Raw genomic sequence first — 16,316 nt, forward strand, 5'->3', positions numbered from 1 at the left:
CCAAGAACAGGGAACATGGCTGGGGACAGGGGCTGCCAAGGTCGAAGCAGAGCTTGGGACGGAATGAGGCTGGGTGGTGCTCCCACCCCACCTCCTGTGGGGGCTGGCCCAGGCTGCACAGCACCCCCTCCCCTGCAAAGGTTCCTTCACTTCACCCTAGGGGTTTTCAAAAGGAGGTTAGATGGTTTAGACCCAACAAATCCTGCATCTTGACAGGGGGTTAGACGACACCCTTACAGTCCCTTCTAACCCTGTGGTTCCATGATTACTATAGTAAAAACTCTGAACATTCAAAATGATATGAGCAAACAGAATTACAGGGCACAATCCAAGAACCATTCCAGAAGGATGCATAGCTTCTACCCGCAACAGAAATGCTAGAGCAAACAGAAAAATATTTACATCAATACTCCCTTAAAAATTAGTTGTGGCTACTCTGTTTACTTCCCCCATCACTACTACCTGCAAACGGGAGACTGTGACCAGAAACGGTTACCTACATGTTCTGACACTTTTTTCTACCCAGTTCTTCAGTGACAGTGCTGCTCAGTGCTTGGTGCATAAGCACTTATCTCCATAAAAATTACTCTGATGTCACAGAAGCTGGATTGTGGCTCCGTTGATTGATTCTGCCTGGCATGAATGAACGAAGCTTCTATTCACACACAAATATCTTTGCGATTAGCAGAGACTACTGAGAAAGGAAATACAGCAGGAGTATGACAGTTTAATGAGGAGTTGTTCTTTGGGGGGGGAGGGGGGACAGGTTTGAAGCACAGTGGTGAGGTGCAGGGAAAAGAACTATTGCAGATTGTATCACACCTATTCTGTGGGTAACAGAGGATTTCTGCCACAGATATTGTCAAAACAGCACCTTTCATGTGCACAGCATGAGCTTTATCACAAAAAACCAAAAAAGAAACAAAGAAGAAATAAAATCATTTGCACAGGTTTGGCGCTATAATGAGCACTTATAGGGTAAAACGTCCAAGGGATTAGTGACAGTAGCAGAACTGCACAAGTAAATTTTGTATATATTTTATTTGCACACACGCACAGCCAGACTGTGACCCTTGCTGCACACAGGGAAAGGAAAGGGGCAATAAAGAGCACCTATTCCTCCCCTAAGTGTGCTACCCATATTGCTGGTAGCAGCGCAGATGGGAGAAAAGCAGCTGCCCCTTTGCTAATTCCCACTCTGCACAGCTTGGCAGGAGAACATGCAGGCAAGGTGGGGAAGTACACCGCTATAACGCGTGTCTATATAGCGCGAATTCGCATATAACGCGGTCGCGGCCATGGATCCCAAATTTAATTACTTTAATTGCAATTCATTTTAACGTGGTACAGCGCATGGATCCCGAATCCCACATTCTAGCAAGAGTCCGAGCAAGTAGTTGGAGCCTTGGCTCCTGCCCCATTCCTAAGGCACCACCAGCACAGGCAAGCCGGCATGGAAGGAAAGGTAATCTGTGCCAGGAAAAGGGCTGAAGCAGCTAATCATGGAGCTAGAGATAGGCAGGCCCTGAATTATTATGAGTCACAATTCAGTCCATGCTCTGCTCCAGGGACAGCAGAATGATGTGCTGCCCTTCACTCAAGGCAAACTGTAAAACTGCAATTTAACTCAATATATAAACATAAGCAAGGGGGGAAACAATTCTTGAACTATTTCCCAGAAATATTATACATAAACTGGCTCTTTCCAAAGCCCCAGCTATTTATGTGCTGCAGTGGAGAAGCAGAAACCCCGGTACCCATTGACCAAGCTGCTCAGATAAAAGCTAATGTTCTTTGCATTTTATCCTGAAGGCCAGTGATGTCAAAGGTCTATTGCCAAAGGGTAGCAGTTATCAAGCATTTGTCTAATCTGGATTACAGAATTAACATGGAAAAGATCAAGGCAATTTTGACAAATTCCAGAAAATAGTCCAAACCTTGTAAAAAATCAAAATAGGAGTACTCAGGTTCCTAGCTTTCTGAACAAGCTAATGTGTAACTTACAAGCCAGGCCTACCATTCCCAAACTACAACAGCTACATTGCCTGATTTCATGGTTCACTGATTTTTTCATGGTCAGGAGAGTCAGTTTAATTGTCCTGGGCTCCATAGCACTGATGTGCATGGCTTTTTCTCACAGGAAGCACCTTGTTTGTACTGTTCTGTGCCCTACAGGCATGCCATTGGTGTAAATGGCCACATTAAGGGCCATGAAATCCCTGGCCAGCATCACCAAAACCTCCCAATGCCTAGAAGAAACCAACAGTTGTGCGAAGAGCAACTGGCTCAAGCACAATGTAGGGAAGGAAAAGGTTATGTAGTAGGAAGGGAGGGGTGGGGAAATAAGGCCATTTGCTAATGCTCTGTTCCTCACCAATGCTTGTGTCATAAATATAAAGGGAAGGGCAAACACCTTTAAAATCCCTCCTGGCCAGAGGAAAAACTTTTTCACTTGTAAAGGGTTAAGAAGCTAGGATAACCTCGCTGGCACCTGACCACAATGACCAATGAGGAGACAAAATACTTTCAAAGCTGGAGGGGGGAGAAACAAAGCTTCTCTCTTTCTGTGTGAGGCTTTTGCCGGGAACAGAAAAGGAATGGAGTCTTAGAACTTAGTAAGTAATCTAGCTAGATATGAGTTAGATTCTGTTTTGTTTAAATGGCTGATAAAATAAGTTGTGCTGAATGGAATGTATATTCCTGTTTTTGTGTGTCTTTGTAATTTAAGGTTTTGCCTAGAGGGATTCTCTCTATTTTGAATCTGATTACCCTGGAAGGTATTTACCGTCCTGATTTTACAGAGGTGATGCTTTTACTTTTTCTTCAATTAAAATTCTTCTTTTAAGAACCTGATTGCTTTTTCATTGTTCTTAAGATCCAAGGGTTTGGGTCTGTGTTCACCTATGCAAATTGGTGAGGATTTTTATCAAGCCTTCCCCAGGAAAGGGGGTGTAGGGCTTGGAAGGATTTTTGGGGGAAAGACGTTTCCAAGCGGGCTCTTTCCTTGTTATATATTTGTCAGACGCTTGGTGGTGGCAGCAATAAAGTCCAAGGGCAAAAGGTAAAATAGTTTGTACCTTGGGGAAATTTTAACCTAAGCTGGTAAAAATAAGCTTACGGGGGTTTTCATGCAGGTCCCCACATCTGTACCCTAGAGTTCAGAGTGGGGAAGGAACCTTGACAGCCTGAGAACATCAGACCCCAGATCGTCAAAGAGTTGTCGAGCTTTAGGATCATGCTAGACTCATTGCTACTTCTAGACATGCAGACCCCCATAGTGCCAATGACCTAGCCACAGCCATCCCTGCTTTCATCTCCTCCAGATTAGCTTACTGCAGCTCACTCTACTTGGGGCTGAATGCAACCAAAGCAGCTCAAGTTGATAAAGCATGTCATATTGTGTTCACATTATGAGACACATCATACCTGTGCATCCTAAACTTCCCTGCCTCCAATTCATTCAATTGTGGAATTAAAAATCCTGGTCCCTATCTCCAAAGCGCTTAACAGACTGGGATCTAGCTGCCTCATCCTTCATAACCTTGCAATATAGCTATTCTCTTCGCAGACGACACAGCAGGAGACACCCTGGGTAAGTCTACCAGCAACTGAAGGCAGAGCATTCAAGGCAGCAGGACCCAGGCTTTTGGACTCCTTCTCAAAATAGATCAGTTTAAGTCTATGCTCAGATCAAAGTTCTTTTTCAGTAGACTTTTCCCCAGGAACAATGCCCATAAATAAAAACTAATTAAAAAAAGGCTTGTACATATAAATGCACACATCCCTGTAACACCGGAGGAATGGATATTTTTTTCTCCTTCAAACTTAGTTCTGCACTTAGATATCAAGGTGACAGGCATCTTATAAATATAGATAATTCTCCTTCTCCTCCAGGTTCTGCTGTTCCTCTGAAAAATCTCACTGAAGGCCTCTCCTCTGCTGAGGATTCCCAGTGCCTGACAGGCTGCTCATGGCCTCGATACAAAGTGACATTGCATGCATCATTATGGAATGGAAAATCGTTTAGGGCACCAGGTTGAGCAGAAATAGCCTGTTCTGAAACCCTATGGAGTGCTGCTTCACAGAGCACCAAATGTCTTCCCCCTCCCCTCAGTTACTGTCCATCCAGAATGCCCATTGTCCTTCCCCAAGTCTCCTGGAAGAAATAAACACTATTCTCCTCCCTTAAGTAAATTTTAAAAAATAACCAAAACCCAGCTAAACAACAAACCTGAAATAAAACAGAAATCTGTGGTAGAGGAAAGACATGTTCTCAGTGAAGGGACATCTGCCATGGGCAGGAGAGAGCCACCAGGCAGCAACTGCAGATAAATAACTGAGAAGAAAGAGGCGGCAGCTCTTTCAGGAGACATAAAATTGATTTGTAGAGCTTTGCTACCATATTCCTGACAAAAAGGAGGAAGGGTTGAAATTTTCAGTCAGTACTGGTGACCAAGATTGCAGAGTATACACATTTATATACCAAGTTATTTTTGGTTCTCTCCCTTCTCCCCACCAGGTACTTCCGGACAATCTGTTCATGCAGTCTGCAGAGAGATACAGCAGGACTCAGCAATTACCAGCTCAGTTCCATTTGCACACAGATTGGTGCTACTGCAATGCACATAATTAATATTACAATAAACCCCAGCCATCAACCAGGACCATATGCAAGGCACTGTATGAACTCTCACCAAAAAAAGACAATCCCTGCCGCAAAGTGCTTAAGCAGAATATTTATACTATCATCATGACTTGTAAAAAAATTAAAATTTTGTAAAACATTGATAGAAACAGGTGTGTCACCTGAGATTATCCACAGGTGAACAAATGAGATGGATCCTAGGTGAACCTCTCTTTCCCATCATGAAACAGAAACAGGTGGATTGAAGAAACATACACACAGAGAAAGAGAGAGAGAGACAGACAGACAGACAGACACACACACCCCCAAATGGATGCCAAAGTGGATCTGTTTGAATATTTACATTTCATCCAGAGGACCTTTCTAACAGATTACTTTTCCCTTTCTTCCATATTGTGTGCATTTCACATGCAAAAATTGTCAGTTTCATTGCACAGAATGTTCTATTACAGAAAATCTATTTCAGTATACATTTTTACATGTAATTTCTGAAACATTGTGGCAACTTAGTAACCGCTAAGATTCCATTCAAGGAAGCCATATGAAGCCTTCAGGGTGCTGGCATGCAAACAGTTTCAGTTGTGATGGCTTGACACTCAACAAATCAAACAGTGCTTTTTCCCCCCTATATGCTGGTTAATAAGAGGCAAAAATATCCAGTTACTGGGTTCCATAAAAATACAATGAAAATATTAGAAATATTTTTTCCTGCTTAGAGTGGGAAAAGTGACTGGATACAAATTACAGTTACATAAATGAACAGAATGTTGTGCCCTACAGTCTGGCTGTAGAATTAACAAATGTGAGCTTCAAACAAAAAAGTGAGTTCATTTACCTGTGCAGGCGCTATATACACTATTACTAAATTATTTCAAGGGAGCTGAACTCTGAACAATCCTAAAACTACAAATATTGATCATTCAACATCCTTAATAGACCGCCTTCAGTCCATGTTAAGAGATGTTCCATCACTGCCAATTCTTAACAGGATCGAGGCATCCCCTGAAGAGGTTTGTATCCTTTAACTAAATACACAAGTAAAATTGTCACAGAACAAAATGGACTTTAGTGTCATAATGAAAGTAGTTTGCAAGAACTCTGCATCAAGACCCTGGATCATATCTTGGACCACTGGATAGGTAAGGAAGATCTTGTCACATTCTGAAGAATTTTCCTCTGGATTTTGCAGAATTTAGGAACAATCCACTGTATTTTTAAAAGTAAGGCTCTGTTCCAAAGTACATTGAATTCAAAAGAAAAACTCCCATTGAGTTTGACAGACTTTGGATTGGGTCCTTAATTATTTATGCTGCTGAGCTGTTTTACATATTAGCTTTATTTACCTATCCTTTTTTTAAATTCTTCCACCTAATGACCTCTTTCACTCCCCTTTCCCCCCAAGATTTACCAGTTCCTACCTAATTCATTACAGTTCTACTCCCCCCACTGTGGGAGGGTGAGCACACAAAATATTTAACAGACAATATGAGTATTTGTATCTAACATTTGCAGCCTCATTCTTGTGAAACTTCCTGTGAAATGTCTTGCAAATGAATCCAACCACATTGGATAAAACAAAACAGCTGCTTATTTCTGTTAAAAGCAAGCAAGCAACAGTGAAATAATTAATATATTGGCATATGAGATGCCACTATTAAGTTTCAGTGTTAACAACAATTGAAATGTGGCAGTTCATGACTCAGGACTATTGTTTGTGGTTAATTACAGACTCTAGATGACAGGACTACATTGGTCCATATCTTTCTATCCAGAAGAGCTAGAAAACAAAATATTTGTGAACATAAGCCTGAGTTCTGCAAAAAATATTGGAAAGACCTGAAATCTACAGACATTCCCTAAATCTGCACTAAAGCCTGGAATTTCTGAAATGCATTTTAAAAGTGACATTAGTCAAATCCAAATAAAATTCGTGTTGAGTTACAACAAGATCACAGAGATCTCTTTACTGTTATTCTTATTGTAGGCCCTGAGCTAGTGGCTGGAACAACAGTAATTCCAAAGGAAAATAGCTGTATTTCACAAAACACTTTCATATGATAGCCTGGTTTGGATGACAGTATAAATCACAAGATGACAAAATTATTTAAAACAGAAATGAAAAAAGGAAAAGAAAAAAAAAAAAAGGCCAGTCACACAAGTCTCCCCCCTGCATTTTCAGAAAATACGCACCTGACAGACAGGTTGTAGGAAAATGGAACGCACATTATCTATAGCTTGCAGGGGTGTACTACTGGAGAAGGAGTAATGTAAAATGTTTTTTTATGAAAAGACAACATTTAATCCACTTATCTCTTCTCTATCAATGATCAAAATTGCAAAATTTAAATAACTCTATTCCAACCATTTAGTATGTTCATCTACAGTACTAAAAAGTCTTTTTTTGCCAAGAAACAGGTTGAATATATGTTTTTCTTTTTCAATATAAACATGTATGCATCCTCCATATGCTGGCAGCCACCATACAAGTTTAGTCTTGAAAAAAATCTGCAGTGTCACATCTTTCCATTATTTCAGCAAATAGTTTTAGTCAAGACTGAAATCTTGTTCTTGCGTGTTGGAGTTAAAGTTCAACCCGATGTCTAAAGACATCCTTTAACAGGCAACTGACTTGTCTTGTGCTGTCAGAGAAATCTACAGATGTCTGAAGCAACACTGGAACTTTAAAACGCAGGAGTCCATGACCTCTATTTAAGATTAATCACTTTTATGCAATTTTCACAAAAATGTTATTTGTATACGTGGAAAGTTGAATAAACTGGTAGCCAAGCTTGCTATTTCAGCTCATTTTTAACCACACCTCACTCCCTCCAACTTCCTAAATATCATTTTCACCCCCATTCTCTTAAAAACATACGAGAAAGTAAAGTAACCAATCTTATTAAGAACAAAAGGAATATTACAAGTCACTCCTGAAGTTCTGCAGCAACTGGACAAAGTTTAAAGAGTTGGATAAATTTGACGAAAACTATTTTTCATTCTCTTTTTCAGGGTTTTTGTATCTGATTATGACCTACAAGTTAAGATATACAGGTATCATTGTAACAATATTGCTGTTATTATGGTCATTTAATATATATAAACTTAGTTATGTCACGTAACTCAGCTCACTTTAAGCACAGATTTTATTGGCTGCTCATTGCTAAGCAATTACATTTAGCTATAAAAACGTTTAGCCCTGCAATACGAACGAAGCATATACTTTATCACTGTGCAGACATATGCATTTCACTCTCATAGTTCAACCTACATTTACATTTGTTACTATGCAAAACCCAGACGGATCCATTCATCCTTCCAACAGTGACTATTTAAAATGTATACCCCACTGAAAAGTGTACATATTAAACTCTTCAATATAATACTTTACTCACCAATGCTACTGAGAGAACTGCTACTTTCGGAATCAGATGGCATTATGGACAGCACACTGTAAGTGGACCCTGGAATAAAAAAAAACAACAAAAAGTTAGTTTTCTTGCTTCACTCCCCACCCCACAGCTTCCCTTCAATTTCTCAAGAAAGCATCTGTTCCAGTCTCTTAACAGGTCAAAACAGGTCAAAGAGGTACAGAACAGAGGCATCTCTGCTGAGATCTGGGAGACAGTTTGTTATTTACCGAGGCACTTCTACAGCACATCACTAGAATGGTATCACAGTAATCGGAATACCTGTGGTCACTGGCTTCCTTTTTCATTAACCATTCTTATTCAGCTGCATTACCGCTAATCAAACAATTACTTCTCCCAGAACTTAAGAGACAGTAATGTCCAGCATAGTTCAAGACTTCCAGAAGGAGGCCTACACTACAGGCGCTTTCCTGTTTTTGAGACACACCAGATCTTCTATCTGGTCATGGCACCTAATTAGGATATGCTGACCCTCAAGAAGCCATTCCCAAGCTTAAAGGGCTAATTTCACTGCCTGGGCTTCAATAAATCCAGGCTGCTTCCATTTGCTTCTTTCAAGTAGCCACTCTTACAAGAGGAGAGCCTCAACACTATTTTGCTAATATTGGAAGATACTGAAGGCTGGGATCTTTTATTATTATTATTATGAAGAAGAAAGTAAGCTAAAATTTATTTACAAGAACAGAAAGACAGGTCTTAATTGAAGAGCTGGCTATCAAACAGAAATCCATCTCCTCCCCACTCACCCCCACAAAAAAATCCACCACAGAAAAAAGAGTGAGGGAAGGGGGTTATCAACTATAAGATAAGTGGCACAACAAGGGAATTTCCACTGGGATATGAAGTCCATCCTCCAGGAACCTGCCCTTAGGCTGAACGTGGCTGTGAAAGCCTCTTCTCCTCTTTTATTCTCCTAATTCTTTCCTCTCATGCTTTAAAGTTTGTTTCTTCCAGGTTCCTTGGGATTAACAGCTGAAACACTGGAGTCTATGTTTCCAGTACCGGAAGCAAAAAAAGGACTAGGAAATAATGGAAGTCTCTCTTGCTTTCCATCCTTTCAGATAGGTCTCATCCTACTCCCCACTCCCCAAAAAAGACCAATTGGTTATTTGAAGGAGGAAAGAGAAGACATATGACAAATAACAGAAGCTTCCTCTGTCACGTCTCTGCGCCCCCACCCCCACCTCACAGTACAAAATAAAATTACTATCAAAAACGGAGGCCCAGATCTTCAGCTGGAATAAATTGGTGTGGCTTCATGGATTTCAATGAAGCTGTTCCAATTTACACTAGCTGAGGATCTGGCCCTGGATTTGATAAAACAGGAGCAAATGCTACAAAGATGAGAGCAATGTCAGAAAAGTATGGTGTTGCCACAATCAATCCTTTGAAGCAGACTCTCTAGCTTCACTAACAAAAAAAATACACACAAAAGGAATTGGGTTATTTTACCTGACAACTTTTAGCAAAGAAAGTTTCAAAATGCACTGGTTATTGAATAATTCTAATTGATTATATAAGTTGTATATTATAAAGCACATGACAAGTATGTCACTTTGATACAACGGTTTCAGAGGACACTAAATTAGTTACCTTTCCCCCCACACACACACACACTTCCGAAGTTTAAGATTTGGAAAAATGAGTTTTCTTTGTTACTGCTCATTAAAAGTAAGATACTCTGAACACCCACTAGAATCAATCAATCAGCGTGTCTCGGCATTAACTTCTTCCACACCTCCATAATGACCCTTAGCGTGTCTTGTAGCTAAGACCTGGGGGGTTTGAACAAAAATTGGCGAACGCCTTATTAAATTAAGTGGGACCTTTTACAACCGACAATGTATACTAGGGTGAGATCAAACTAACATAGTACTTGAGCAGAATCTGAATGCATGTCTTTAAAAATGAAAGCTAATCAATCACCTTACAAAATCACCTACCCTCATCACCTGTTTCCTTTTAGGAGTACAAGAAAAAAACCTTTTGTCACAGGCATTGAAAATGGCTTCTGGCCCTTTCCAAGAGCTCCTGATAAATTATAATCCAGGAGTGCTCCAACTCCTAAAATTCAGATTTTTCTCTAGAAACCGTTTCATTGTGGATTTGTAGATAGCTAAATTTACTACTCTGCAAGGTGTCACAGTGACACAAGGGACTGACTGATAAGTGGAGAGAAAAGATGTTCTTGTGATTAAGGCTGCTGACTTGGACTCACAAGATCAGGGTTCTGTTCCCACCTCTAACAATGGCAATCTTTTATTTTCTGTAGCTCAATTTCCCAATCTATAAATATTTCCCCGGGAAAGTTAATAGGATAAGTTAATAGATGATCATGAGGCACTCAGATATTACAATCATGAGCACTGTAGAGAAGTTGAAAGATAGAATAAAAATTAGCACAGACTTTTCTCCTTGTCACCTCAGCAAGACATCCTATCAACACTCACACTTAATACTCAGCCTGAAATAGACAATAATAGACACCGAAGACGCCATGATTGTCCAGAATGTCACTTGTCTTGAGCTTTAAAAAAAAAAAAAAAAAAAAAGCTGACCCCTTTAGGTTTTGGCTGAGATTCAAACACTCCATCTTTCCTAGCTAAGGATGGCTGACAGATTCGCATACAATGGATATGCTGTGGGAACATACCTTCAAGCAGCAGTCAAAAAATGGATTATAGGTATAGCATTTATCACCACTTAGATAGTGCTAAAAGCATGTTAGGGAATTTATGACACGTGATGAGACAGGCTCCTTCCTTAACCAGTTGATAATGTAAGGCCCCAAGCCTGCAAATGCACCATGGTACTGCACGAGCATGAGATTCTGCTTATGCACATGTAGTACCAGGGCTTAAGTAAAGAAAAAAAACCATACATGGGAAAAATGTTTGTACCCTGGTATCCTATCAAGGTGATGTTTGGTACATATCTTGCGGGTCCAAGATCATCATCAATCTCCCCATCCCCACATGCCCAGTTGGCCCAACCAATATTTTTTCAGCAATAGAAATTTTGTTCTGCATCCCATCCATCTGCTGCAATCTCTCTCTCTCGCTCTCTCTCTCTCAAAGTGCAATCTTTAAAAGATGGGCATTTTTCAAGAGGTCCCCCTTGGTAGCTGTGACAGTGCCCCCCATAAGGCTTTATGGAGATATGCTTATGAACGTATATATGACATAACTAGAATATGTTTTATGCTACATATGCCATGTGACATATCTCTGTAGAGGTTATGATCTACCAAATCTATTAATCCTATTAGTATGCATGTGTCATTTTTGTATTCGATGTTCTGAATATTGGCTGTGTACTGGCTTGATTTTCAAGTAACCTTTGTAAAGCATTTGGTCAGCTTCTTGAGAAAGGAATGTGCAAATCAAGAAGCACTTAAAGTACAATGGATCTTGGAATGCTCCAATCCACATAAGAAGTCGACTTGAAGACGTTCAAGGTAGCATGGAGCTGGACTTTGCATAGGAGAGAGGACGGGTCTCCACCCACAAGAGCAAGTCTATGGAGACCCCCTCCATTTTGTCTTCAGCTGGCTAAGGAGATGGCCTCTCCACCCCCAGGGATACCAGTAAGAAACTAGAACAAAAGGCAGTAACTACAGGGGGCGAGAGTGATTGCTGGACCCAGACTAGATGGAGATTAGTCTAAAGGAAAATTACTGGAACTGCTGAGGTTTTGTCTGTATTCAGTTTTATTAGACATAGGCTTGCAGGTTTTATTTTATTTTGCTTGGTAATTCGTTTTGTTCTGTCTGTTACTACTTGGAACTACTTAAATCCTACTTTCTGTATTTAATAAAATCACTTTTTACTTATTAACCCAGAGTATGTATGAACACTTTGGGGGGGGGGGGGGGGAGAGGCAGCAAACAGCTGTGCATATTTCTCTATCACTGTTATAGAGGGCGAACAATTTATGAGTTTACCCTGTATAAGCTTTATACAGGGTAAAACGGATTTATTCAGGGTTTGGACCCCATTGGGAGTTGGGCATCTGAGTGTCAAGGATAGGAACACTTCTGTAAGCTACTTTTAATTGAGCCTACAGCTGTTAGGGGACGTGGTTCAGACCTGGGTCTGGGTTTACAGCAGGCTAGCGGGTCTGGCTCAAACCAAGCAGGGTGCTGGAGTCCTAAGATGGCAGGGCAGGAAAGCAGGAGCAGTAGTAGTCTTGGCACATCAGGTGGCAGCTCCCCAGGGGGTTTCTGGGATCCAACCCGTCACAGTAGGTTTTATAGGAATGTACAACTAACACAGAAGTAAAGCTCTTACTTTTGGTATTGTAAGAAGAATGTGACCAAAAAGAGTGAAAAATTTGGTCTGCTCTTGTTGACCTGATTTTAAACGTTTTCAATAACACAGTACAGGTTGTCTCTCAAAATCCACAGTAGATTCTTCAAGAATGGATAAAATCTCATTTTGTTAGATCACTGTTTTTATTCATCTTCAAAAGGGTTGAATTTGCTCAAAACAAGCCCAGTATTTAAAAAGGAGACAAACTCTCTGTAATAGAATTAGAATTTCATTTTGTGAAATACACCAAGATGGTCTAGATAAGAAAAGCATAACTTCTTCCTAGAGACAGTGAGAAGGTGCAGTATAGCTGCTGGTGAAAATTATAGGGGCAAAAATCTGACAGACGGCATACTGCCACCTGAACACCTACATCCAAGAGGAAGGGATAAGTATCTATCCATTCATAGCTCTCATCACACACACCCTTGCTTTTCCGGTTCTTCATGACAATACCTATGGAAAAGTTAGGCCTAGTCTACACTACAAACTTGGGTTGACATAAGTCACATTAAGTCTATCTAATAATGTTTGTGCACAACCGAGTCCCTTCCGCCGACCTAAGTGGCCTGTGAAGTGGACTTCTATACTCCACCTCCGCAAGCGGCGTAGTGCTTGATTTCACATCCACGGGTTGACATGGGGATAATGTAGACACTGTGTTGTGTAATTCGAATGAATTGGCCTCCAGGAGGTGTCCCACAGTGCTCTGCTATGACCACTCTAGAGAACACTTTCAACTCCACTGCACATCAGCCAAGTACACAGGAAATAGCCGCTCCTCTGTTAAAGCCCCTGAGAACTTTTGAATTTTTATTTCCTGTTTGATCAGCACAGAGAGCTCACCAACACAGCTGATCATGGAGACTCAAAGCCGCAAACATGCTCCAGCACGGAGTACATAGGACGTGGTGGACTGGATTGCTGTGTGGGGAGAAAAGTCTGTCCAGACAGAGCTCCGATCCAGCAGCATCTGGCATCTATCCCAAGATCGTGCAGGGCATGGGGGAGAAGGGCTACTCCAGGGACACCCAGCAGCGCCACGTGAAAATAAAAGAGCTTCGGCAAGCATACCAGAAGACAAGGGGGGCGAACAGTCATTCTGGTTCTGTCCCACAGACATGCTGCTTTTATGAGGAGAAGCATGCAATTTTCAGTGGTGACCTCACCATTATCCCTAAATGCTCTGTGGGTACCTGCCAGAAGCCCCCAGTGACCTCAAGCAACAACCAGGAGGACATTGTTGATGAGGAAGAGGAAAAGAATATGAGGCAGGCAAGCAGAGGATCCATTATCCCTGACAGCCAAGAACTATTTTTAACCCTGGAGCCCACCCCTTCAAAGGCAGCGAAGCATGATGCCAGGGAAGGCACCTCTGGTGAGTACACATTTGCAATCAAACTGTAGGGGTTACATGCTGTTATTTTCTTATGTTTAATCTGAACAAAAAAGTAGGGGTAGTGGGTGCCGGTGGCCACTCCAGCTACACAGAGGGTGCTCACCAAGAAAGAAAGACTGTTTATGTGCATGGGGATGGCCCTGGAATCCTCCATGGAGATCTGTAAGAAGCTTTCATGAAAGTACTCTGCAATCCTTTGCAAATAGTTTCTGGGGAGGGCTGCCTTATTTCGTCCACCACGGTAGGACACTTTCCCGCGCCCCTCCAGTATTAACTCTGCATAGCAGCATAAGGACCAGGTCTGTACTCAGATGCTTGCAGCATCTGCTACCTTGCTGCCTCTGTTACCCTCAGGAAAGTGATATAGCATAGGGTCACCTAGGGGAAATGGGGGGGAAGTTTTGAAAGCTAGCCCTTAAACTGCAAACAATTCAACAAGTAATCCGCCCCCCATTTGGGAATTTCTGGGTCACACAACCATGCTTTCCCAAAAGTGCTGTGGTTGGAAGAGATCACAGTGTATTACAAGCAGCATTGAAAAAAGGGGGGGGTGGCAGCTTCCTGTTGGTCTCCACACACACACACAACTTGGTGCCGCGGGGCTTTGAACACTGGTGCCTGTCCTCAAGCACCACCCAGGTTGCTGGGGGAAAAGAAGGCTTTTCTCAAGTTCCAACCTGCAATCCCACGTATGTCTTTCACAAAAGCAGCAACAGCACAAGACCTCTCGTCCATGCATTGTGGCCTTACCATGGCTTGAGCAGCAAACCGACTCTTGCAATAGCCAATGGTTGTGATTATGTTGTGGCTTGCAGTGAAGTGTATTGAGGGGTGGGGAGAGGGAGGGTTATAAAAAAATTAACCTTGCACCAGAAACAACGTATGCACTGTCAATGCTACCCTTGTGCTTTGCATTCCTTGCAGCTGAGACCTTGTCCATCAGCACATTCTCTACACCGGGACAGAGACTTTCACAGAGTAGAAGGTGGAAAAAGAAGACTCGAGAGCACATGTTCAGTGAGTTGATGCATGCCTCCGAGAGTGACAAGACTGAGATCACAGCATGGAGTATTACACTGTCTGAGAACCTGGACTGGGAGGACAGGAGAGCATGCAAGGAACAAGAACATGCCATGCACGAAGAGATGCTGCAGATTATGAAGGAGCAACCAGATATGTTGAGGTGTCTGGTTCAGGTTCAAGAAAGGAAGCTGGATGCCAGAGTCCCTCCACAGCCTATGCTGAACCTGCTGCCATCACCGCCCAGTTCTACATCTGCCTCCCCAAAACATCCTATAAGGTGGGGCGGAAAAGTTCAGTATCCCTTGCACTCAACACCAGGGGAGGGTACAAGGACCAGAAGGCACCCATTCCCATTGTTATTTGATTGTTATTGCAGTGCATCTGTAAGCAAGCTTTCTTAGTTTCTCCTCCCCCCGCCCCCCAAGAGTGTTATCAGCCCTTTTGCCCCAGGTTATTTTACTTTTCTTTGCCGTCTCTATTTGTGTGCATAATAAAACTTAACGGATTGAGGAGAAAAGGCTCTTTATTCATTCACCACACAATGGTTGATGAGGGTGGAGTTTACAGGGGAGAAAATGCAAAGGAGGGGACAGTTTAGTAAGGAACAACATAGATAAGTGTCACATTACTCTGGCTCATTGCTGAAACTGGTTTTCAAAGCCTCATGGAGACACAGAGCTCCTTGATGTGCTCTTATTGCCCTGGTGTCTGGCTGTTCAAAATTGGCTGCCAGGCAATCTGCCTAAACTCCTCATCCCTGCCGGAAATTTTTCTCCCTTTATTTCGCAGATATTATGGAGCACACAGCAGGCAGCAACAACAATGGGGTTATTGCTTTCACTGAGGTCTAACGTAGAAAGCAAACACCACCAGCGACCTTTAAAACATGCAAAGGCATGTTCCACCACCATTCTGCACTTGGTCAGCCTATGGTTGAACCGGTCTTTACTGCTGTCCAGGCTGCCGTGTACGGCTTCATGAGCCATGGCAGCAAGGGATATGCTGGATCTCCCAGGATCACGATTGGCATTTCAACATCACCAATGGTTATTTTGCAATCTGGAAAGAAAGTTTCTGCTTGCAGCTTTCTGAACAGACCTGTGTTCCTAAGGATGCATGCTTCATGCACTTTTCCCAACAATCCCATGTTGATGTCGGTGAAACAGCCCCTGTGATCCACCAGCGCTTGCAACATTATTGAGAAGTACCCCTTTTGGTTTATGTACTCTTTTGGTATGATGCCAAGGTAGGGATATGTGTTCCATCTATTGCCCCACCTCAGTTAGGGAACCCCATCGTAGCAAAATCATCCACTGTGTCATGCACATTGTGCAGAGTCACTACTCTTCTTAGCAGAAGTCTGTTAATGGCCCTGCAAACTTGGATCACAACAGATCCCCTGGTAGATTTACCCACTCCAAACTGATGCCCCACTGACCGGTAGCAGACTGGTCAGAGCAGCTTTCATTTTAGTTTTGCTGCGCTTCAGGGTAGGGAAAACTCTTTACACA

At 42.1% G+C, this 16,316-nt stretch overlaps 1 protein-coding gene across 6 annotated transcripts in view; it reads right to left on the reverse strand.

Annotated features, from left to right (window-relative positions):
- The window catches only part of DLG5 (discs large MAGUK scaffold protein 5), a 183,338-nt gene that overhangs the window by 101,982 nt on the left and 65,040 nt on the right, over positions 1-16,316 (reverse strand). For all 6 annotated transcript variants that reach the window (XR_013636069.1, XM_073353227.2, XM_073353225.2 and 3 more), the window contains exon 2: positions 8,038-8,106. Coding sequence is in view for 5 of the 6 variants with exons in the window: in XM_073353227.2 (XP_073209328.1) it covers positions 8,038-8,106 (69 nt within the window). In the remaining variant the exon portion in view is untranslated. The remainder of the gene's footprint in view (positions 1-8,037; positions 8,107-16,316) is intronic.

This window comes from Lepidochelys kempii, chromosome 7, assembly GCF_965140285.1.
Source record: "Lepidochelys kempii isolate rLepKem1 chromosome 7, rLepKem1.hap1, whole genome shotgun sequence".
NCBI lineage: Eukaryota > Metazoa > Chordata > Testudines > Cheloniidae > Lepidochelys > Lepidochelys kempii.